This window comes from Nematolebias whitei, chromosome 10, assembly GCF_014905685.2.
Source record: "Nematolebias whitei isolate Nwh7 chromosome 10, NemWhi1, whole genome shotgun sequence".
Taxonomy (NCBI): Eukaryota; Metazoa; Chordata; class Actinopteri; order Cyprinodontiformes; family Rivulidae; genus Nematolebias; species Nematolebias whitei.
The window spans coordinates 11,759,063-11,782,600 of NC_056507.1; the positions used below are offsets into that span (position 1 = coordinate 11,759,063).

Sequence of the window (23,538 nt, forward strand, 5' to 3'; positions counted from 1 at the left end):
ACTGGTGTTATATAGGTTCTCATAAGCCATTTATATTGCAGAAGTTTAAACCGTGTGTTGATTGTTTGATTTTGTGCTTTTAAACAGGCCTGATTCCAGTCTTCCTCATCTATATCTTCGAGAGTCTCTCTTCTCCAAGCATCTAACTTATCCATTGCTGAATCCTTAGAGGAAAGCATCAACAAATTATAGAAGACAGAAAGAAAACCTTTCCCTTTTAAGTCCCCAACGCACACCTCTTCTATTTTTGTTAAGGGTGGAATGTCAACTATTTGTTTCAGTTTTGATGACATATAATTTTTCAACTGCAAGTATTTAAAAAAATGTTTTGGGGGTATTAAATACTTATTACATAACTGATCAAAAGTAAGCAACATGCCATCGGCATATAGATCTTTAATTTTCTGAATGCCTTTGGTTTTCCATAGTTTAAATCCTCCATCATTTTTTCCTGGGGTAAACCTTTCATTACCCCAAATAGGGGTAAATTATGATAGCTCTGGACAGTCACCCATATGTTTATGTGCTGCATGCCAAGTTATAATTGTATTTTTTAAGAAAGGGTTCTTTGTGGTTTTTTTTAGTGTCTTTATATCCGAAGAATATAGGAAGGTGTTTAAGGGGAGATCTGGGACAGATTGCTGTTCAATGTCCACCCAAGCTGGAGGTGCTATTGGACAAAAGTAATGAGTAGCTGATGTTAGTTGGGCGGCCATATAATACCATCTGAGATTAGGGACTTTAAGTCCACCTCTTTCATAAGGCAAATAAAGTAACTTTAAACGGAGTCTTGCTTTCCTATTACTCCAAATAAATTGATTAAATAGTTTGTCCAGACTATCATAAAATGAGTCTGTCAGTGGCAAAGGAAGTGTTTGAAAATAATATAAAAATTTGGGCAAGATTGTCATTTTTAATAAATTTATTCGGCCTATCATAGATATAGGTAAATTTGACCATCGATTTAGCATTCCTGTGACTTTTTCCACAAGGGGATTATAATTTGCTGTGCTTATTTCACTGAGGGATGGGGTGATCTTAATGCCTAAATATGTAAAAGATTTTGTAGTTGTTTTAAATGGGGTAGCCACAATAGGACTTCTCCTTTCTTCTTCATTAAGAAACATTAATTCTGATTTGGAATTATTAATTTTATATCCTGAAAATTCACCGAACTCTTTTATTAAATTTAACAAATTGGGAATACTGATCTTCAAATTACTTAAGAAAAATATGATGTCATCCGCAAACAAAGAAATGAGATGATCTCTTTCTCCAATTCTAACCCCCGATATTCCTTTATTTGCTCTAACAGCCATCGCCAGAGGTTCTATTGCCAATACAAAAAGCAGTGGTGACAGGGGGCAACCCTGTCTAGTTGACCTTTGTAAATTAAAAGGCCTTGACATGTTATTATTGGTTAAAACTTGTGCTGTCGGGTCAGTATATAGTAGTCGTATCCATTTTAGAAAGGATTCACCTAGTCCATATCTGGGGAGAACTTCAAACAAGTAATTCCACTCTATTCTATCAAACGCTTGACGTGCGTCCAATGATAACATCGCCGTGTCCTTACAATTATGTTTTTCATGTAATACATTAAGAACCCGTCTTATATTATGGTATCCTTGTCTTGTTTTGATAAATCCTTGTTGATCATCTATTATTAAATTGGGCAGGTATTTATCTAATCTCCTAGAGAGAGCTTTACACAAAATCTTTGTATCACATCCCATGAGACTGATTCCTCTATATGAGGAGCATTCAGTTGGGGGTTTGTTTGGTTTTAGCAAAAGAGTTATCGTAGCCAATCTCAGTGAGTCTGGGAGTATTCCAGCTTTATATGATTCTTCATACATGTTGAGAAGTGGTGGGATTAATTTATGTTTAAATGCTTTATAAAATTCTATTGGAAGTCCATCAGGACCTGGCGTTTTACCGCTATTCATGCTGTCTATTGCTTCAGATAGATCTTTTATTGTTAAAGGACTATCAAGAGTTTTTTTCTCTTCCTCTAAAAGGGTTTTGAATTTTAATTGGCTAAGAAATATAGTTTGTGACTCGTTGTTTCCAGAATATTCAGACTTATACAAGGTTTTGTAGAATTCTCTAAAATTATCATTTATTTCTGAAGGGTCTGTGGTTAAAATGTTTGATTTTGATTTTATGCTATTAATTGCTCTTTCCGCTTGCATCCGTTTTATTCTCCAAGCCAATAATTTCCCGGCCTTTTCTCCTTGATCATAAAATGCTTGTTTAGTCCACATTAAGTTTTTTGCCACTTTGTCTGTCGTTAATTTATCATATCTGGTTCTTAAAACAGTAAGTTTGTGTAATTCTATGGGGTCATTGTTCTGGTAAAGTTCTGTTTCGCTGGATTTAATTTGTCCCTCTAATAATTTTAATTCTTGGTTAAATTGTTTATTTTTATTGCTGCTATAGCTGATAATTTCTCCTCTAATATAGGCCTTAAAAGCTTCCCATCTAATACTAGCTGTGGTTTCATCTTTATTCATTTCAAAATATTTGTCAATGCAAGTTTCTATAAATGTAACAAATTTTGAGTCTTTTAGCAAAAGTGTCTGCATCCTCCATCGTTTCACCCCTTGATCAATCTTATTTACTTTAATTTCCAGGGACACTACAGCATGATCACTAATTACAATGCTATTATACCAACAATTCTCCACATAAGGCAATAGCTCCACAGAGATTAGAAAATAATCAATACGCGAATGGGATTGGTGTGTGCTTGAATAACATGAAAATTCCTTCTTATTTGGGTTCCTCGTTCTCCATACTTCATCTATTCTTAAATCTTTTATATAGTTAATAAGTATTTTTCTGGTTTGTGTATGACTAGTATCAATTTGAGTAGATTTATCTAGACTTGGGTTTAGGGTACAATTAAAGTCCCCTCCTATAATATAAAGTCCCTCCAGGGTTGACAAGGTTAAAAATAAATGTTCATAAAAAGATGGATTATCATTGTTAGGTCCATAAACATTTATCAGATTTAGTTTAAACGTTGAAATATGTCCCTGTACAATAATATATCTCCCATATGGATCTTTAATTGACCTTGTAGTTTGAAATGGTATTGACTTATGTATAAGAGTAATAACTCCTCTGGCGTGACTAGTAAAGGAGGAGTGATACACCTGACCCTGCCATCTTTTGGTTATCTGATGTATTTCTGACTCAATCAAATGAGACTCTTGCAGGAAGACTATTTTAGATTTCAAATATTTTAGTCGGTCTAATACTTGTTTCAATTTAGTTAGCTTTCTTATTCCTCTGACATTCCAGCTCGCAATCTCTATATTTAAAATATTTCCTTTGGTTGTCTTCTCCATATCAGATTATTTAGTTTACTATTACACTAAAGTAAAATAGGTAAAGATAGTACTGAAAATGCAGGTTTGCACACACATTCACACATTCAACCACACAAAATACAGAACTAGTTATGAACAATCCCCAACTGAACTTTTGCATTTCTTTATCTGAAATGTCCCCCCCTCCCCCCATTGAATCAAGTATCTGGAGGACGTTGATCCACACCACTGAGGAGCAACTAGTCAACGTGACCAAAACTCCACATAGAGTACAGTGTCTACTAACCATAAAATAAAATAACCCTTGATAGAACGGTGATAACTTATTAAAGGCTTAGCTTTTAGCATGAATTCTAAAACATTTCAAATTAAGTTTAGAATACCTGAACACATACAAGCAATCTGTTATGCTGACATGAACTGTCCATTAACTTAGAACTTATCCTGCTCATTTTTCCGTTACTGATTAGCTCTGTTGGAACAGGAATATCCACATGAAATCTGTTTACCTGTTTCTCAACCAGTATGTCTGTCACTGATCAAAAGCATCCGCTATGCTTTATTTTTGAAGAGCTTTGTAAAATTCTTCAGCTTCTTGAGGCGTTGAGAAGAGATGGATCTTTCCACCGTGGAGGATCCGAAGTTTGCAGGGATTGTGTTGGAATCCACGGAATGCGCCGATGTCGACAAACAGCTTCACCACCGGGTGAAACCCGCGTCTGATCCGTACCGTCTCCGCAGATAGATCCTGTGCAAACGTGATTTTAGCCCCATCTTGTTTAATATCTTTTTTCCTTGCCTCCCGGTACACAAATTCCTTCTCTGGGAGCTTCAGGAAGCGAATCAGAACCGCTCTGCCCTGATTTGGTTTTCCAGAGGCTGGTGTGCGGTGAACCCGCTCCAGTGTGAATGACTTGTCCGGTGCTAGCTCCAGCCATTTCGGTAGCATGTTGCTAACAAAGTCAAAAAGTGATTGTCTTCCCTCTGCTCCTTCTCGAATGCCAAAGACACGCAGATTCTTTCGCCTCCCTCGGTTTTCCAGGTCATCTGTTTTAGCCTCAAGGAGCAGGATTCGTTTCATTGCCGAAGTCAATGACGATTCTGTGTTTTCAAGCGAGCTTTCTACTTCGGCAATGCGGGCCTCGGCCTCCTCCATATGAGCTGCCTGGTTCAGTAGGTCTTGTTTTACCTCAGACACTTTAGCCTCCAGCGCAGACACAGCGTTCGCCATTCCAGACAGTCTTTCGTCGATGCTGTCCAGCTTTGCTCCAAAATCCGACCGGAGTGATTTTAGCTCTTCCAGCACTTCAGCTATGCTAGCCATATTAGCTTCCTCACCGCACGTTGGACTCGTTGTTGTTTTGGTGGCTGCTTTGCGTTTTCTTAAAAAAATTTCGCACTGTTTCACAGACGAAGCTTTAGACATATCAGTGACGTATTTTTCGAGCCTTACTTAATACTTTTACAAGGGTTGTAAAAGAAAATTTCGGACACCGTCCTCGGAGTTATTCACCGAGCTGCCATTCCGGTTCTCGGTCACGCCCCCCCCCCCCTCGGTAGCTTGTTAGTTTTTGGCGTGGTTGTGTGCGCATGCGTGATGACCTATGTGTCAGAAAAGGTCCAGTCTCAAGACTGTCTGCCCTGTCAATTTTGTCAATCAGGTGACAAATTTTATAGTGAGGATGGATGATAAGCTGACGTCTATTCTTTTAATGCCATGCGATCCACCCATACTACCTTTGCGATCGACGTGTTGGGTACCCCTGGTCTAGTCATTAAGTTTGGTGTATTTATTTATTTGAATAGGGCTGCTGAGACTTCCCAGATGACCCCACCTGCATTCCTTCTTATAGGGCTCCTTTAAATGCTCCCATTAGTCAATCATCTGTGTTTTCAATGTTTTCAATGCTTAGTTTAGTTGTTTACGTCATCCTCATGCGTTCTGTTCCTGTGTTCCTCAATGTTTCAGGTAAACTTGGTGCTGAGTCCTGATAACAGCGATATGGAAGCAGAGAAAGCAGACAGACAAGAGTTTGTCGCTCTTCTTAAAAGCATGCTGCTGATCGATGCCGAAGACAGAACAGTTCCCTCAAGTGTCCTAAATCACCCATTCCTCACTATGACTCACCTACTGGACTTCCCCCACAGTAACCAGTAAGGCTATGACATGTTCTTGTTTTCATGGTTTTCTTTTCTTTGGTAAATAGCATTGTGCAGTGGAGTGACCTAAATAAAGTTTGAATTTCGTTAAATTGCAAACTTCTTTCTCGCCCCCATGTTTCCCCTCAGCGTGCAGTCGTCTTTCCGCATCATGGACATGTGCCACAGTCGGCCAAGCAGCACCATTTTTGATGCTCTGAACCAGAACACGATTCATTTAACCCGGCCCCCCTTAGGCCCCACTGTGTCCTCCGGCCTTCCGATGGGCTACAGTAACATCCCAGTCCACGCTCAGGTAAGTTATTGGAGGTGTTTGCTGTTATTCTGCAGGGTGGTGTCCAGATGTTACACAGTGTAGAAATGGAAATGTGTGTGCAGTGACTTAATGCTTTTACATACTACAGGCTCTCACTGTGTATGGTTTAGATTGGTGTTTTGAAGTGTATTTGTTGTCCTGATTGTATTTTTTCTTCATACTTAACCATTTCCCCATCCCCTTCTCCATGTTCTCCACCTTCTGCTTCTGGATTTTCTGCCTGTTGGTAAACATCTCCGCTGCAGTCTATAACCCAGTCGACTCCATCCGTGTTGCATCCTGGAATAGCTCTAGGGAATGCTCAGTTTGGATGCAGCGATACGTTCCCACCTGCTCTTCTTCTTTGTCCTCCCACAATGCAAGGTGTCCAAACTTTTTATTTCAAGTTATTTTAGAGTTTATTTGAAAAATAATGGCTAAGAGTTAGTTTTTTTTTTTGTGTGTGGAGGGAATATTTGACTTGTGCAAAGGTGTGGAAATCATCTGTGCTAAAATACATTAAAACTGATTACAGTCTTTTTGTTTTGGTGGGTAACAGTTGTGTCTCTTTACTATTTTTAAAAGGTAACCTGAACCAACCAGCAGCCTATTCTGTCCCCATTGTAACTCAAGCCCCTCCCATACAGCCTCTACCTGTGAGGCCTGGTGTAATAGCCCAGGTAAGAAACAAACTCATCTGTAAGTTGTAGTTATAGATGAGCACCAGCCTCAAACTCCATGAGCATGTTTACATTCTGAGCAGCATAACTACATAATCACATGATTACAGCTGACTAAGACCACACCCACCCTCTAACCCTTCATTTTCATCTCAGCTCCTCGTGAAGTTTCAAGACTCAGTGTCGCTGTTTCGTGGTTCTTCCTGTTAGTGTGCATCTCCAGGACCTTAGATTGTCATAATGACAAACACATTAACAAACATTTTCAGCCCCTAAGGGTAAACATTAGTGAGGCGGATGTAGATTTAGATCCCTGAATCTATTCCAGCACCAATATTTCATATAATTTCACAAGATTCATACATTTAAAAGCTTTATTAATATAAGCCTAGTATTTACACCGGGCAGGTCTATATAGGGTTAGCAAGTAAATGCATTAAATATAACTGTTAAATAAATTATTTACAAAAAAAAAGTTGTAATCTGTGACAAAGGAAAGTTTGAGGTTGTCTCATACAGCTCACAAACTCTGGTTTAAAAATTGATTCAAAAGGCAAGAGATTTAAAAAATATATATTTTTACTGTAAAATGCTGGTAGATTCTCAGTCATTCAGGTTATGATGGTATATTTGAAGCATTTAAATTTTTTAATGGTGTAAAACAAAAACAAAAAACAGACGTGTACACAGCAGTGTATTTGTACATGAAAGCATTTGTATTTGGCGCAGACACACACCAACTCTTCTCCAGTCAAGCGACACACACGCTTACGTAGAAGTATACAAACAGGAGAGTTGGAAAAAGTAAATAAACAGGAATGGATGACTAAAAACACTAGATATGAGTTTAATAGTTGAAAAACCTGCTAAACAAAAGAGTACACAGCAAGCTAAGTAATTAGCCTAATTTATTATGAAATTAGGAGGAACTACTTTTTGTGACGAATGTTAATTTCTTTTTAGGAAGGGCATCGCCCCACCTTCTTTTATGTACCGGTCACACCTGGTTATAAAGTTAATGTTACACCTGCTGCTTGCTGCTGTTGAATAGCTTTTAGCAGTACTAAAATAAGAGCAGCAACATTTTTGAACTTCCTCTTCGTGTAACTGTTATCATGCCATAAGATGGTTTAACCCATGAAATTAAATACGTGGAGCAATACGGCTGTAGGATGACTTTGCTACAATCTACGAGCACTTTTTTCGACCATCTGCTGACATTTGGCATCGTTGTGGATGGTTACATAATATGTGATTTTCCTCACCCTGTTCCTGCAGCAGGCCTGGTCCAGTCGGGGTCAGCAGCTTCTGCTCCCAGCAGCCTGGCAGCCGATGGCTCCTGTGGGCCCTCCTCCCTCTCACCCACATCCACCTCCTCTTTCCTCTTTAACCGGTGACACCACAGCGGGTCCAACGATGCTCAGCGACTGGGGGTGAGTCCCTAAAATCTGACTCGTCCAAACTTTTAGGTCTGGGAAAATTCCCTGTTTGTTAAGCAGGGGTGTAATGTTTTAATATATATATAGTCTTTCTGGCTCATTGTAACTTCCTTAACAGGAAGATGCGCCCTCACAGTGGCCACTATAATGCAATGATGCAACAGCCGTTCCTGACTAATCAGATTCCAGGCCTCTCTGCGCATCAGCCAATCAACATTGGCATAGCTCATGTTGTGTGGCCCCAGCCAGCCAGTAAAAGGAACAGACAAGGACACAACAGGTAGGTTCTGCTCTTACATCACACCTTTAAAGCTGAACTGTTCTGACATATTTATATGTATCTGTTATATAATTTATTCCATATGAAAGGAACCTGTCCCACTGCTCCAACATCCACGTATCAGCATGTCACTCCCCCAGAATGGCTGATGTTGTTGGACAGGCAGTGGCAGGGAGAGAGCATCCTCAGAGGGAGGTGCCCCTGGTGGAATCCCGGCGACAGGAAATTCAGAACACCAACGAGGAAGAAGGCACAGAGCATGAAGAGAGCTGCTTCAAAGAGGTGGTGCCGGACGCCAACAGGCCAGCGGAGCTTTCCAGGCAGCCGCAGCGGGATGTGGCGGTCCTCATGGCAGATTCACCGAGCCCCGCTCCCAGCGTGATCAGCATCCGTAGTGATCTGAGTGATGACGAGGAGGGAAATCCTCGGAGTTGTCATCTGAATCGGTGAGTATAATTAAGATAATACAGAACGTAACAGAACTAAGGTGGTATCTCACTGGTCATTAACGAGTGAGCCTCCAGAATGACTTGTGACCTCAGTCTCTTTGCATGAGTTCCCAGAGGTGCACAGTTTTGTTGCTTGAGCTTTGAACAAGTTAAAGAAATTGTTGTCATGGGCCTCTCTAACCCATCTCAAGAGCTCTGGAGCTGTATTTTGACACCTGCTATGTAGCTTTTTCTCCAAAGAAGACATGTCCAGGTCTAGGGCCATGATGATAACATTTTATTTAAAAATGCTTCAAATTTGCCTATTATTTTAAAAGCAGATTAAATCATAAATGTGAGGATGGCTGCAAGGAGCCAAAGTGGAGAACAAAAATAATGCGTGCATCCAAAAAACCAGTTTTGCATTGGGCACACAAAACTTGTACATCACATACTCATGGCTCACAGGTTGGAAACAGATTTTTAGTAAAACTGCATCAGAAAATTTGCATATTTTTGTGAAATGTTGAGTCTTCAACTATTGAAGAATTTCTGAAGTGTCTTTTTAAATGTCTTCAATATCACAGTCTTAATTATAAGCCTTAAAATGTCTTAAATATGTCCAAAAGTTTAATTTTAGACCCTATAATATATTAGTTATGTCTGAAATTTATATGTTCATTCATATTTTCTTCCATCAACTTTAAATTTTGCTGTCAGCATTCATTCATTCATTCTGTGTGTTGTAGTTCTGTCTGTAACAAAACTACAAGTCCCATCATTGCTCTGCTCCTAAAACAGATTTGCTGTAGTTTTTTTTTTAGTTTATTATTATTTGATTTGAATTTAAATGAAAGACAAAAAAATGTATTAAAAAACTGTCATTTGTGTAGGTTTTAAATTTCAATCATGGTCTCTAATCCAAAATCTAATTGACTTATTAAACTTGCAGAATCCCCGCTCTCCCAACATTTGCAACTCGGTGAGATACCACCGTTAGTTGACTTCTTCTACTGGGATATGTTTCTAATAAACCTGAAACATTTTGCCCACAGATGTAAAGAAGAGTGTGTGTGTGAGGCTTGCAGAAACACCACTGTGTCCATGGAGAGAGTTTGTTCTCTCAGCAGCCCCGACAGCAGCCTCAGCACCAGCTCCTTTGTCTCCAACTCTCTTCAGTCCAGCCCGTCAGTCTCACCATGCAAGAGGCCCAACAGGTTGGCTTCAACCCAAACAATCAAAACCAGTCAAATGGTCTCTTGTTTGACCGTTTGAGTCTTAATGTGCTCCTCCATCTTTTTTTTTCCTTTCTTCTCCTCAGCATGTCGGAGGACGATGGCAATGAGAGTGGTCGTGACACAGTGGAAGGCTCTCCCACGTCTGACACGTCGACTTCCCCGCATGGCAACAGCGCCTACCGTTACCTTAACAATAACAACCGCCCACCTTTGGCTGGTGGCTTGGCACCCCTTACTTCCCCCGCCGAGCAATACCAGAGCCCCTGCGGCATCAGGACGATGGTAGTTCCACCAATGAGAGTGCAGAGCAACAACAACACTCGGGGAACAGAGGAGCGTGTCCAGAGAACAGGTCAGTGAAAATGTTTTTTATTTATTTATACATTTTTCTTGATTAGTTCTTTCTAAAAATAATCCAACTTTTTTTTTTTTTTTACATAAATGTGTCTTTCTTTTACCACCTGTGATGTGGTCTGTCACCTGTGCTTTGGTGGTGTCCGCTTTGCAGGTCATATGGAAGCAGTCGGGGCTTACCGCCCCCTAGTGGCTCATAGGGACATTAACAGGTGATCAAGAGACACTGGCAGAGAGTTTTCCAATCTGTAGCTTTTTACCTCCTATATGCATCCATAGTTGACATTGGCATGTTTTTTAAATAACTTTCCCTCCGTCAAAGTTACAGCAGTTTTTATGGAGAGTTTTTCTATTTAAAGCCTTGAAAAGGTCTCACTTAACTTTTCTTTTGACAAAACCAAACTAAGGTCATATCCTCGACTCAGCCTTTTACTGTAAAGGTTTAAGAGGAGGAGTTAGTTTTAACTTGAATACAGTAAATATATTTTCTAAGTCTTTTAGCCTGCTTGTTGTGGAGGGAAAGGAGGATGCATATTAGTTGGTACTGGGCTGAGACTGGATTTGTTTTCCCCTCTCGGCTAGTTCTCATTGTCCAGCTGCAAAGTTTGCCTGAGGACTCTGATGTGAGATCAGTTTTACCTGTTCTGTTTTTCCAAGATGTGTTTTTTAATAACATGATGGTTGAAAACCGATACAGATCAGAGTCCTAGGATCAGCAGTTTTTTATGCCCCTTCTGAGTGCCCACAATCTTTTTTTCTTTTCAAAGTTTTCAGCTTTCTTTACACTTTTGGAAATAAGAAATATTGTATTGATTTAAAAAGAAACAGGCAGTTTCACTTAGTTAATATTTTTCTTTTCTTTTTTTAACACTTTTATCCACTGTGGGCTGTCATGCAGCTAAAAATGTCAATCCTTGACGCTGTCAGATATTTCAAGTTTTTTTTTTTTTTTCTTGGAGTGTAAATTTTAATTCACAATTGAATTTTATTTACATTTTTATGTTAAACATAAGCTTTTACTGTGGTGTGCATTTCTTCTTTGAAGTATTTTCGTTGCCTCTTCACTTTCTTTAGCTTTGCAGAAGCTCCTTCTTTCTTTTTTCTATCTGATATTTGCTCTGTCCCAACCAATTCCTGTCTTCTGTCTTCTACAGTCTCAGAATCCTGGTCCCGGTCCAAAGGGCGCTGCAGCCTCGTAGGACAGCAGAGCTCTGCCTCCTCCATCCCCCTCTTCCCATCCGCCCCCATCCTGTCCCGGCAGCAGAAGGTGACAGGGCAGCAGCAGCACCCTTTGAGTTTTGGTCAGGTGAGTTCACAGTTCTGTTTTTTCCTCTACTTCAGGTCATGTTCTACAAGAACTGAGTCCTTGTGGTTAGTCATGGTGAAAGTGAGTAAAAATTACATCTGGGCCTCACCAGGAAGCCCAACCTAGAAGTAGGAGTCTTTAGGCACCTCACAATTTGAGTTGGCTACAATTCAGAGGACTGTGATGCAATTAGAAAACATCTATCAATGCATCTTGATTACCTTTGATTATCAGGTTTGTGAATAAACATGTCAGACAGGAAGCTGGTAAGGTTATGATGTTTATTCAGAACACTGTGAAATTGAAATTCACCCATCCATCCATTTATTTATTTGAAGGGTCACTGGTGCCCATAAACTGAAATACAGAAACAGAAATTCAATTTTCCAAACTGAAGTCACTGGTTTATTAAGCATAAATGAACACTGTATTTTCTTGCTTAATAAAGGTGCCCCCCCCCCCCCCCAAAAAAAAAAAAATCCTATTAATTTTAGGCTGCTGACAAAATTAGCACTGACGCTAACTTAACATTGAAAACTCCATAGCAAAGTTAGCACAGATGCTAACTTACCATTGAAAACACTGTAGTAAAGCAAAGTTACAGTTAGGCTACTAACTTCAAGGTTATAAAACAATTATTAATACATTTCAATTATCATAAACACAATTGATGTTTATAATTTAAAGGGTGCTCAAAAACACATAAAAAGCCCTTATTGATTACAGGCTGCCAAAATAACATACCAGTAGATGCTAAATCACTGGTAATTTGTGCACAAAACACATTTTAAAGTCATGTTACGATAACTTCAACGCTTGCTGACATATGCTTCAGGTCGCAGCCAAGAAAATCTGAAAATGCACTTGTACATATTTTTGCTACAGGAAGCTACGACAACTTGACTGCGACAAACAACATGGCAACTATTCTGATGACTTTTAAAGTGGAAACACCTATCGGTATTAAAAAATTAAGCTTTTGACATTTGAAAAGCTATTCAATATCATCTATATATGTAATGTGATGACTCAAAAATATATTATAACCCCCACCAAAGACTGTAGACCTCAGACTGGAGCCCAGAAGTTGGAAGTAGGACCAGGACCAGCTTCCCTGTAGGCTGGTACCTCACATTGTTAAGGGCGAGAGAGTAGGCGGAGCTTAAAGTCCCACATCCTGAGTCTGCAGACTTCTAAAATTACATCATGGCATCCACCATAAAACGGGTTCTGCTGGTTTCAGTTCCACAGCCAGTGAAGGCAGTTGGTCTAGTGTAGCAGTTTTTATTTTTTTGTTTGTAAACATGCTGTCATTGTTTGTTTTTATCCGTCAGGTGCAGCCGTACGGTTCAAACCTCAGCAACAAAGAGTGGAACGGCAACTATGGGCCTCTCCGGCCACACGCCTTCATCCCGCCTACTGTCCACACGCACACCTTCGCCCACCTGCATCACAGCAGCCCCACGCACAATTCAGCCGCCCCCCATGCACACACCCTGCTGTCCTACCCCTCCAGCGGGCCCCTTACCACCGCCCACCATCCCATCCTGCCTTCTCGCCCTCCTCCTCCCCCTCTCCTCCAGCACGGCTTTGGACTCTCCCATCCTCAAGGTGGCGCTTTAGTTCACCAGGTGACTCTGGGCATCGGCACCCACCCCCACCACCCCGGACACCCCGCTGCTCCGCACAGGCTCCTCCCCTCCCCAACCATCAACCCCCACCTTCAGCCTGGCTACGTCCACCACCCGCACCAGTTCAAGCCTCCCTTTCCTCCTCACCCGTACATGGCCTCCCCAGCCACCTTCACAGGCTTCCCCCTGAGCCCCACCAAACTCAACCACCAGTTTTCTTACATCTGAGGAGCCGGGCGGAGACGCAGCAGCACCTCCTGCACCGCAGGCTGAAGGGGAAATGGACCGGGGCCGCGACCTGGACAGGAAGACCCACCAGCAGAGCACATAACAAACTCCTGTGAGGATGAAGAGACGATGCGGAGGATGAAAAAGATATTAATCATTATAGATGGTTTAAGAAAAACAGATTTTATGGACTTGTTTTGAGGTCAGAAGTCTCGGCATCTGTAATCTGACGGGTTTATGTCTCGAGTGGTTGATCATGTTTGTAACTTCAGCTGTGAACGACTTCCTGTAAATCTCGTCAGCCAGTGGAGGAAACGGCGAAGCTTCAGGTGAACGGGTTCATTTTGACAATAAGGACATTCTCATTATGAACGTGTGCTTTGCAGATTACCTCCTGTCATCAGTTGTAAAGTTCTAAATCTAGGCTGGAAACGTCGTCGCTGCTGTCGGCTCGTTCCCTTTATCTCGGCTGCCTTGTAGCACATGCACGCCGCTCAGATCTGTTCGTTAAGCCATCGCAGCAGTTTAAACCCGAATCGAACGCTCCTGTTTTTATGACAATATTTTTTTTTCTTCTTCTAGTGCCTTAAAACCAGAGTCTATGATGTCACTTCAGGAGCAGTCAGATTGTACATTTGAATGGGCTTTTTGCAGCACTTAACCTTCAGGCTCCGAGGACGTCGGGTTTCTTAACGAGGATAACGTGTGTGGGTTTATTTCACTGTTGACAAATGTTGGACTTGAGTCTGCTTTCTAACTCAGAGTTTGGGTTTATTCTAGCTATATAGGCTGCACATACAGGGCTTTTGACTGAATTAGCTTTTTATGTACATAAAGAGTGATTTGATATTTTGATAATCAATTTCTATTCACTATAGTACTTAATTCATAACAGTATTGTCACTGTTTACTGTAACTGCAATACAATCTAGATACTCTGGGTTGCTGTGTTTATATTATCTGGCATTTGAGGTAGATTATTGTGTTTTAGATTTTCGGGAGTGGCTTAGTCTAAAAAGAATTATGTTTTTACTTTAAAAGGCTTCTCAGTGTTTAAAGTAATCTATCAACTTAACAGTATCATTGCTGGGCTTTTGAGTATTAGTTATTGTGAGACGAAGCTTTTGTCCTCGTTTTGTCAGTTTTGAGACATTCCTTCAGGGTGGAAGCATAGCCTTGTATTCTTGTGTTGTTCTGTGTATTTTATTAATATATATATATATTTTTTTTATTTCCGGCGTGTCGTGGAGTTGTTTCTTTACCCGTCATATCCGCTGGCGTTTCACTCCCAATCAGCACCAAAGACTTTGTTGTTAATCATTTCTGAAGCACGGTCGATGATATTTCTTTCACCTCGGGCGTTTTGTCGCAGCCGTCAATAATGGAATATGTTGTGAGATCTCTATTTTGAAAACTGAGGTTTTTAATTGTTTTTAGCTTTTTTTTTTTTTTTTTTGTTCGTTTGGTAAAATTGTATTTGGAATGTATAGATAAAAAGCTGCTATGTACTGATTATCTGCCACTTCGTAGCTGTGAATTTAGAGGATTAATCTCTTTCTCGCCTGCGCTCTCTCCTTTGTATTGTAGTTTTGACAACTAGATGCAACACGAGTGGATTTTATTTTGATCATAGATTATATTGGACGCTACTCCTTTATGCTAGTGCCTCTGTAGATTGGCTTTGTTGTTTTGAAGTGATTGTAAACTGCTGTATTGGAAGTTATGTTTTCCTTTTTTTTTTTTTTTTTAAGTTTTGTTGCTTTTTGGTGTGCGTGTGCGTTTTGTGTGTATTTAGCATCAGTATTTCAAACGTAGGCTGGGTTCACTCTTTGTTTCTGTAACCAGTGTGATGTATTATCGTTTTTTTTTGTGTGTGTTTGTTTGTTTTTTTTGGATCACGTGGCTTTTTGTTTCCGTTAGACGACTGTATTTGCAACTCTTCGTACTGTATAACTAGTGCCTTTCTTCAACCGGTGGCTGACAGAAGACGCCTCGATATCAAAGGCGGAAATTTGTAGTTTCTGTGGGGTGGGGGAGGGGTCCGGTCCCGTTTTTACATTACGAAACCCCAAAGTTGGTTGGACTGAGACGAGGTCTGAAAACCATCTTGTTTTATTTTTACAGAATCCTAAGAGAAAAAAAAACGTGTCAGGGAGTGTTTTATTCACCAAGAACACCGTGCAGTGCTGCAAAACAAAACACCTGAATTGTTTCTCACTAATGCAAAGCTTTATTCTCATACCGTGAATGTATTTGTGGTTGTCGGCGTTTAGTTTGCAGACGAAATATTAGTTGCATTTCTTTTTGGCTGCGCAGCATTTTCTCTCATTTTCTGATTGGGATGTTGATCGTTGTTGTGTGCAGCTTTTTACCATTGGTAGACGTTAAGTGTTTTCAGCCAGGGTTCCTTTAAAAAAAAAAAAAACGCTTTATCCATCACTCACATTTAGTTCCAAAGTTGTCCCATCCTGATCTAATGGTGGCATTACTACGTTATAATGGTTTTGTTGTGTTAAGTAGTGGGTGTATTTTCTGTGCTTGTCTAATACGCTACTGTTTTGTTGATATATTTTTAAGTGGATGCACTGTTTAATCTTAGAGTGCAGCCTAAGATTTGTGTCACGGCGCCGTGTTGTGTACACCAAATGTTGTGTTTTTTTTCCAAACTGCGCCGCCTCGTGTCTGTCCCTTATATGAGCTCAGTGCAGGTGACGCCCCACGCTGTAATCCCGCCACCGCTTTGGGTCGGTTGCTTCCAAAAGATAATCGCACATCCCTGCAGTTTTGCGCTGCATCAGCAGAGACGACCGAGGGGGGTCACACAGTCTCAGATCCAAAGCACAAGAAAGACCGGTAGCCTCTCGGTGGCATCTCACTGGGCTGGAACTAGCTGTCGAATGGTATTGAGCCAACAAACAAAGAGCTTAATGGAGGGAGATTAACCTGCGTGTGGTTTTAGTTTCAAACCGAGAGCTCCAGTTTTGAATTTAAAAGCTCCCCGAATGGGAAGTAAAGCGTCCTACTCCAGAAAACTACCGCCTACCACAGTCCAGTTTGTTTGTTTTTTAAATTTTGATTAGGCTTTCGTAACAGAATGTGTCAAGATGTTTAAACTGGTCCAAATCGGCTTCTCGTAATTTCCAAACTGTATGTTCTGGTGGGTGATATGTCGGGTATATCCAAAATAGCATGCAAGAAAAAAAAACCCGGCTATAATGCAACTGAATTTTATGCTGTTTTAGTGTCTGCATATAATTCAATAGACATTCTGCTTTTCCCAGACGCTTCTAATGCGTCACCGCGCTCGTCATCATCACATGGTAGAGTGTGTTAACTGAACAGAAGACCGTTTACAGGATACGTTATTTGTTTTACACGCTTTAGTTTTTTTGTTTGTTAACTTTTGTTCTGGAGTTGGACTGATGGTTAAAAAAAAAAACAAGTCAGCTGTAAGGTTCGTTTTTTTTTATCCCAGTGAGGGGTCAGAAGACAGTGAGTCACGGTTCACTGCTTTAGCTATTGGTGTTGAATTAAACGACGTGCGCAGCCAAGAAAACGGTTCTACACGTGCACACCAAAGTAGGCTCTGATTTTGAGTTGAAACGTAGCTTAGTTGCAAACACATTAATTTTGATGTTCTTCAAATGTTCCTGCAGTCGTGAGCCTTCAGCTCATCTCCCAACAGCCACAGCCCAGCGAGACGCTTCCTTTAATCCGCAAAAACTGCTCCGAGGCTTGAAAAACGGGTTTCTGCGAGTCGAGATTATAACGCAGCACCTCCGAACTGTTAGAATTGGGTTTCGTCTTAAACCCCAACATCTCAAATGTTTCACCGAACGTGTTGCTTTGCTACCAGGCGAACATGAAACCGTGGAGCTTGACCCCTGAAACACGACTAATTTGGCTGTATTGACGCACAGACGTGTTCACAACAATCACAACTGTTACTGGTTTCAGAGCGTGTCGATTTGTGTGGCTTTAGGGTTTTACCCTTTGATTTGTTTCGTTTAATCTTAAAATGCTACTCTAGTGTGACTTGTAGCAACTGCACTGTGCAATATATACAACAATATGAGGACTGGGAAAATGCTAATTGTTTGGATGTTCTGGTGTGTGTCTTACCAGTTTGCAGTCCCCACCCCCCAGTTCTCAGTGAGTTTCAGTGTGACCAAGCCTTATGTACTTTGTCACAAAAAGCGGGTTCCTTCTTGGTGACTCTTATTGGTGAGTGTCAAATTATGAATTTATTGTGTACCATGTTGAAATTCACTTTGAATAAAAGGAAATCTTTTGCTTCATTGACGTTTCTCATCTTTTAAATGTCTCGGCGTGAAGGAGTGTAGCAGCACAAATGATCACTACGCAAGTTTGGGTTTATTTTTAAAGATTTTTTTAATGTCATTTCAGAACCTCGTTAAAGATGTTTAGCTGAGTGAGATCATTTCGTTCTCGAGGGACGAGTGAATAACAAAATGTACACCGTGCTATGGGTTTTTAAAAACAAGGATTTTTCTGATTGTTGTCAAAGAAAGGGGAAAAGCTGCGTCCACATGACACCGTTTTTAAAAACATGCAGATATGGCTTTTATCAAGACATTTTTTTAGACACTACTGTTGCGTGACCACTAGATGGCAGTAATTTTCACACACTGGTCCTTTAAGTCGCATTAATTATTGGAAGTTTTAATTTAATTGAACCTAAACCCACTGGATTAAAGTCTGGTGTGTTCTGGCTCCAAAAACTTGCCTCATTTCTGGTTTTCCCGTCTTAAGTTTGGACTTTTCGTTCCACATCAGCTCCATCTGCAGGACTCTAAGCAGAATTACTGGGTCAGACTCAGAAATGGTGATCTCGGTGCTTAAGTGGGCCGAGGTGGGCCGTTCAGTGCAGACAGAGGCAGACAGATGTTCTGACGTTGCTGCCTCAAAAACTGCTTTTTATACAACCACTTGTTTCAAAGTCTGGGTTAAGATCTGATTATTACAGAAAGCTTTGATTTATGGGGACGATGAGTATCAATTGTAGGTTTGTTTGTACAAAGCCTCCGATTAGTCCTTTCAGAAAATTTGATAACCTTTGAAACTGAAGCAACAAGTAAAAATATACAGTAATACAAAAATAAATCAGTATTTCAGCTGGAAGATAGTTTGTACTTTTTGCAGATGGACAAATGGACATGCCTGCTCGTGGGTGAAGCCTTGATAATAAAGGACGATGGTTATATCTCCTAATGAGACAGAAACAAACGTTGCTGCTTCCCACAGTGAGGACGGACATGTTACTTTGTTCAGCAAAACCTAAACATCTGTTGGTAAATGAGATGTTTATGGGGGGATTGTTTACACAACGAGACAAATTAATATTTAATTCATGAATACAGATGATGATAAAGACCGTTTACTGTGGAGCTCCTTGTTATATTACTAATCTTAAAGCCTCGACACAAACTTGTGTGCAACGCTCGCAGTGCGTTCTTAACTATAAGGCTGCACTGCTGCTCCCTTCATATCTCCTCGTCTGCATAAATCAGCCTGGAGGATCTTCACTTCACTCCCAGGACGGCTTCTCAACCTAAACCTAAAGTGGACGGAGCAGAAGAAAAAGTGATTTTAGTTTGAAGCGCCGTCCGCCTGGAATCAACTTCAGTCTGCTCTAAACATAAAGGAGTTGCTTTTGAAACATATTTAAGGGTATTTTAAAATATTTTGAGAAGCACACATCTGGTTGTGTTTTATCTGCTATGGATAGATATTTTAAAGCTTTTTATGGTTTAGTGTGTGAATTTCAGCTTCCTTCTGCAAATTAAAAAAAATCAGCTAATTTCAGCTGTTTTTTCAGCCGTGTTGTGCTCCTTTCAGCTTTATTCTTCAAACTACAACATTGCTGTGCTTTTTCTAACTTCTTTCTGCTAATGTCAGCTTGTTAGGTTCGTTTCAGCATATTTCTACAAGTTTCAGCACATTTCTGCTATTTCAGCTATTTTGCTGATTTTATGCAGAATTTTATTTTTTTTAGCAAATTCCACATTTTTTGCACTCATTTCAACTTTTTTCAGCTTAATTCAGCAACAATGTAATCTCTCCACTCCTTTCTGGTAATTTAAGCTTCTTTCTGCCTTTTTAGCTACTATTCAGCAGTTTTTTTTATCTGTGTGTGTGTGTGTGTGTGTTTGTGCAAATTGCTGCCTTTTTCAGATAATTTCCACTTTTGTGCTCATTTCTGCTTCTTTAAGCCTAATTGGGTGCAATTATGCTCTTCCTTCTCGTAATTAAAGCTTCTTTCAGCTGTTTCAGCTACTTTTAAGCTATTTCTAGCCAATTTCAGTTTTGTATAAGCTAATTTAATATTTTTTGTGCTCATTTGTGCATTTTGAAAACCAATTACAGCAAATATGTGTTCTTTCTGCTTTCTTCTACTACCTTAGGCTTGTTCTTCCATTTCAGCTAAATTTCATCATGTTTTTAACTAATTTCAGCTGCTTTTCAGCAAGTTCTTCAGCAATAAACATTTACACTGCATTTTCGTAGGAAATTAAGTTTCTCTAGCTTAATTTAAATGTTTGTGATAAAGTAAGTTTTGTAAAACTTTGTGCTTTGCAGCCAATTTAGGCCAGGACATAATTGTAAATGAGATTTTTAATCTCAGTTATTTTCTCCTGGTTGAATAAAGGAAATAAATAATAAAAAGTAGAAAATGTGTCAGTGCAGACATGCATGTTGAAATAACATTCCAACACCTGTGAAAGTGCAGAAACAATTTTACATTATATTTTTCCAATTATTGTAATTAGGTTTGAGTTGAAATGTAGTGACAGTTGTATAAAACTGTTTGCCACATTCAAAGCATTTATTGCCAAAAAGCTATAGTAACAGTTTGCAAAATGTGCAATTAGAAAAGCCAGCCTTGTGATGCAATTCAGTTTTCACATGAAGGTCTGAAAAAAAATCCCAGTAAAATACATGTGTATCTCAAAAATTATGAGATTATGACTTATAGATAATTAAAAATCCAAAATTCAGAGTCTCAAATAATTAGAATATTCGACAGCCAGCTGTTGGTACCTTTGACAGTGTGGAACAATGTCGAGTCCTGCTGAAAAATGAAATCACCATCGCCATAAAGCTCGTCAGCAGAAGGAAGCATGAAGTCTCTAAAATGTCCTGGTAGATGCTGCGTGGACTGTGGACTTCAGAAAACCCAGTGGACCAACACCAGCAGATAAGGACTCAAACATCACAGACTGTGGAAACTTCACTCTGGACTTCAATCAATGTGGATTCTGGGTCTCTCCACTCTTCCTCCAGACTCTGGGACCTTTAATCTGAAAAGAGGACGTTGGACCACTGCGCAACAGTCTAGTTCTTCTCCTCAGCCAGGTAAGACACTGACGTTGTCTCTGGTTCAGGACTAGCTGGACTTGAGGAATGAGACATTTGTAGCTCATGTACAGGAGTGAATCATCTGATCAGGGTGTGACACCAGGAGTTTACAATATTGAACCTCTTCACAATATTCAAATTTCCTAAGACACTGAGTTTTGGTCTATCATTATCTGTAAGCCATAATCATCAAAACTGCAATAAATAAAGGCTTGAAATATTCCACTCTATGTGTCATGAAGCTCTGTATTATATGGCCTTCTCTTTCTCAAGTTGAACTTTTTCACAATACAGTATTCAAATTTTTTTTAGATGCACCTGTAAATTCACATTTTCCCGGCGCCGACAGAACCGGCTGTTGTTCCATCAGTTTCCACGAGGGGGCGCCAACTCCCCGCTGAACTCGGATCAGCCCGCAGAGCGAAGCTGCCGCCATTTACAGCCTGCCGCCACTTCCGGTCTGTTAGGTGAACAAGTGAAACCAAAGACGTACGTTTATGTCTGTGAGCGACACAACGGCTTCATGGAGCCCCATCTTTTATCAAAATGGGTTCAGTTGGAGTGTGGTCTATGCTGCTATTTCACACATTAATTCTAAAACGGACGTTTATAGAGAATACATGTTTAAATTAATAAAAACGGAGCCCCAAAAGTTCAAACTGAAAATGTCAGGTACGTTATTTTGTTTTGGTATTGTTTTATATATTTTAATCGATTTATCTGGTGTTTACGATCTTTTATTGTCTCTTTATGACCAGCACAATTTTAATTTGTTTTGAGTCACTTTTCCTGCCTTGTTTCTGTTATGCTGAATCTGTTTCATTTGCACACACTTTGCATCATATACGATACGTTTGTGTCTCATTTCAGCTATTCACCGTCATTTTATTTTTTATTTTTTAATTGGTTTCCGATCCTGTGCGTCGCTGATTGAAGGCTTTTATTTTGAAGGTGACACCAGCCGTCTTCCGGTTCGGCAGCGTCGCGTGCACGCGTCTTTCAGCGGGGACGGACAGCGTCTTGCGGTCGCTGTAGGACTCCGGACTTCACACGGAGCGGAGAAGGGCAGTGAGACCCGCAAAGGAGGCAGCTTGAAGCCCGGTTCGGAGCCTCGCAGCCTCCGGCAGGCTCATGGAGAGCGGAGCCCCGAGTGTCGGAACCGCCCGGGGCAGCTTCTCGATGATCGGATGCCTTTCACCCCAGCAGCACCCTTAGATGTTTTCCACTCGGGATTAATTGGTTGACCAATGGCTCCCAAACATGCGCTCCGCTCCGGCAGTGGCCCCGGGGCCCCGAACAACAACAACACGGAGCCAGACTCTTGTTTCCTGGCGGCGCGGAGCCGGGATGCGGGGATGGTGGCGGCCGTCTGCTCGCGGAGGACCAGGAGCAGGTGTCGGGTTCTGAATGGGATGCTGGCCCGGGTGTGCGTGGTGCTGGTCCTGATGCTGCAGAGCTCCGTGACCGCTGGCGGTGAGACCCTGATGCCTTTTTACTTTCCAGACTAAAAGAGTGGAGATATGTGTGACATTCTTCAATATTACAAACATAAACCGCATAAATGATCAGCTTAATTAAACTCAGGTTCATGTTTATTGTTCCATATATTAATTACAGTTATTTATTTTTTTTTTGTGTGGAAATCATTTTGCCTGGAGGAGATGCGACAAAAGAACCTTATTTGAACGCGTTTTGTGCTGTTCAGAGGCTTCTTTGTTGTTCCTAACATTTGATGCAGATGTTTGTTAAAATGACAATACTTTATGTTCATATCCTTGTTGTGGTCCCACAGAGGCCCTCACGGAGCTCTCCAGACACGCAGCCGGAGCGGAGCGCACCGCGCGCGCCCGTTCCTTTTTGCGCTTGGAGCCTATAACTTTTTAATAATTAAAGAAGAGCGGAGCCCTGACAGCCTTCAGTAAGATACACTGGCTTGTTTTTTTTTTACGGATGAATCATTTTTATCTTTATACAATCAAAGACGCGCAAAGAAAGAGACAAAAAAAAAAAAAATGGCAGTAAAGACACGATTTACGCATCATTGTACAAGAGCCACAAAACAAAGAAATGTAACAGAACAGCAGGATGTTTGTTTTATGCTGATTGAAGTGTCTTTTCTTATTTTATTTATGTGCACCAAAACACACCAGAACCTAGAACTGGTCCAACAATTATCTGATTCTGTTAAAATGACCAAAGATCTTCATAAAGTGTAATAAAAAAAAAAAAAAAAAATCTAATTAGCGTTTTATGTATTTGAAATCAAACCATTCAAGTTAAACCACATTTAGAAAATAAACTTATTTATCTGCAAATCATTCCAACTAATTTTATTACTGTTAAGAACAAACACCATTGGACATAACGTTCTCAGAGACACTGGAGCCGTCTCATGTTTATAATTCAGGAAGTCTTTCAATGTGAATTTGCAAAGAATAAAACGATTTCATTACAAACACTTCAAAATTTAAATAAACCATTGAGGGAGGCTGCAGAAATCTCTGTAAACAAGGAGAAAAACCAATACTGACTGATTCTGTTCAGTGTGAACGTGAACATTTGGGTTATTATTTCAGCTCAGGGACATGTTTCAGCAAAACTTTTACCCACAAATGAAAAATCAACAACAACAACAACCAGAAGTGTTATTTTTGTTTCTGCCCTGAGGTCACTTAAGACGGAACAAAGTAAAGTGGAAATATGGCCTTTCATTAAATAAATCAAAATGAGATTATTTTGTTGTTTCCTGAAAAAAGAGCATCTCTGCCATCGTCAGAGTGT

General features: G+C 40.3%; 2 protein-coding genes across 2 annotated transcripts in view; both read left to right on the forward strand.

Annotated features, from left to right (window-relative positions):
- Positions 1-13,459, forward strand: part of LOC119416167 (homeodomain-interacting protein kinase 3) — a gene marked incomplete in the record, with an annotated part of 36,177 nt that extends 22,718 nt beyond the window's left edge. Inside the window, 11 exon segments of the mRNA XM_037683358.1 lie at positions 5,308-5,492; positions 5,628-5,793; positions 6,060-6,177; positions 6,379-6,473; positions 7,752-7,906; positions 8,031-8,192; positions 8,282-8,638; positions 9,676-9,837; positions 9,942-10,210; positions 11,367-11,518; positions 12,853-13,459. Coding sequence (XP_037539286.1) covers positions 5,308-5,492; positions 5,628-5,793; positions 6,060-6,177; positions 6,379-6,473; positions 7,752-7,906; positions 8,031-8,192; positions 8,282-8,638; positions 9,676-9,837; positions 9,942-10,210; positions 11,367-11,518; positions 12,853-13,377 — 2,346 coding nt within the window.
- Positions 13,460-21,982: 8,523 nt separating this feature from the next.
- kiaa1549la (KIAA1549-like a) overlaps positions 21,983-23,538 on the forward strand; it is a 131,872-nt gene continuing 130,316 nt past the window's right edge. Inside the window, exon 1 of the mRNA XM_037683361.1 lies at positions 21,983-22,230. Within this exon, the coding sequence (XP_037539289.1) occupies positions 22,005-22,230 (226 nt within the window). The 5' untranslated portion in view covers positions 21,983-22,004. The remainder of the gene's footprint in view (positions 22,231-23,538) is intronic.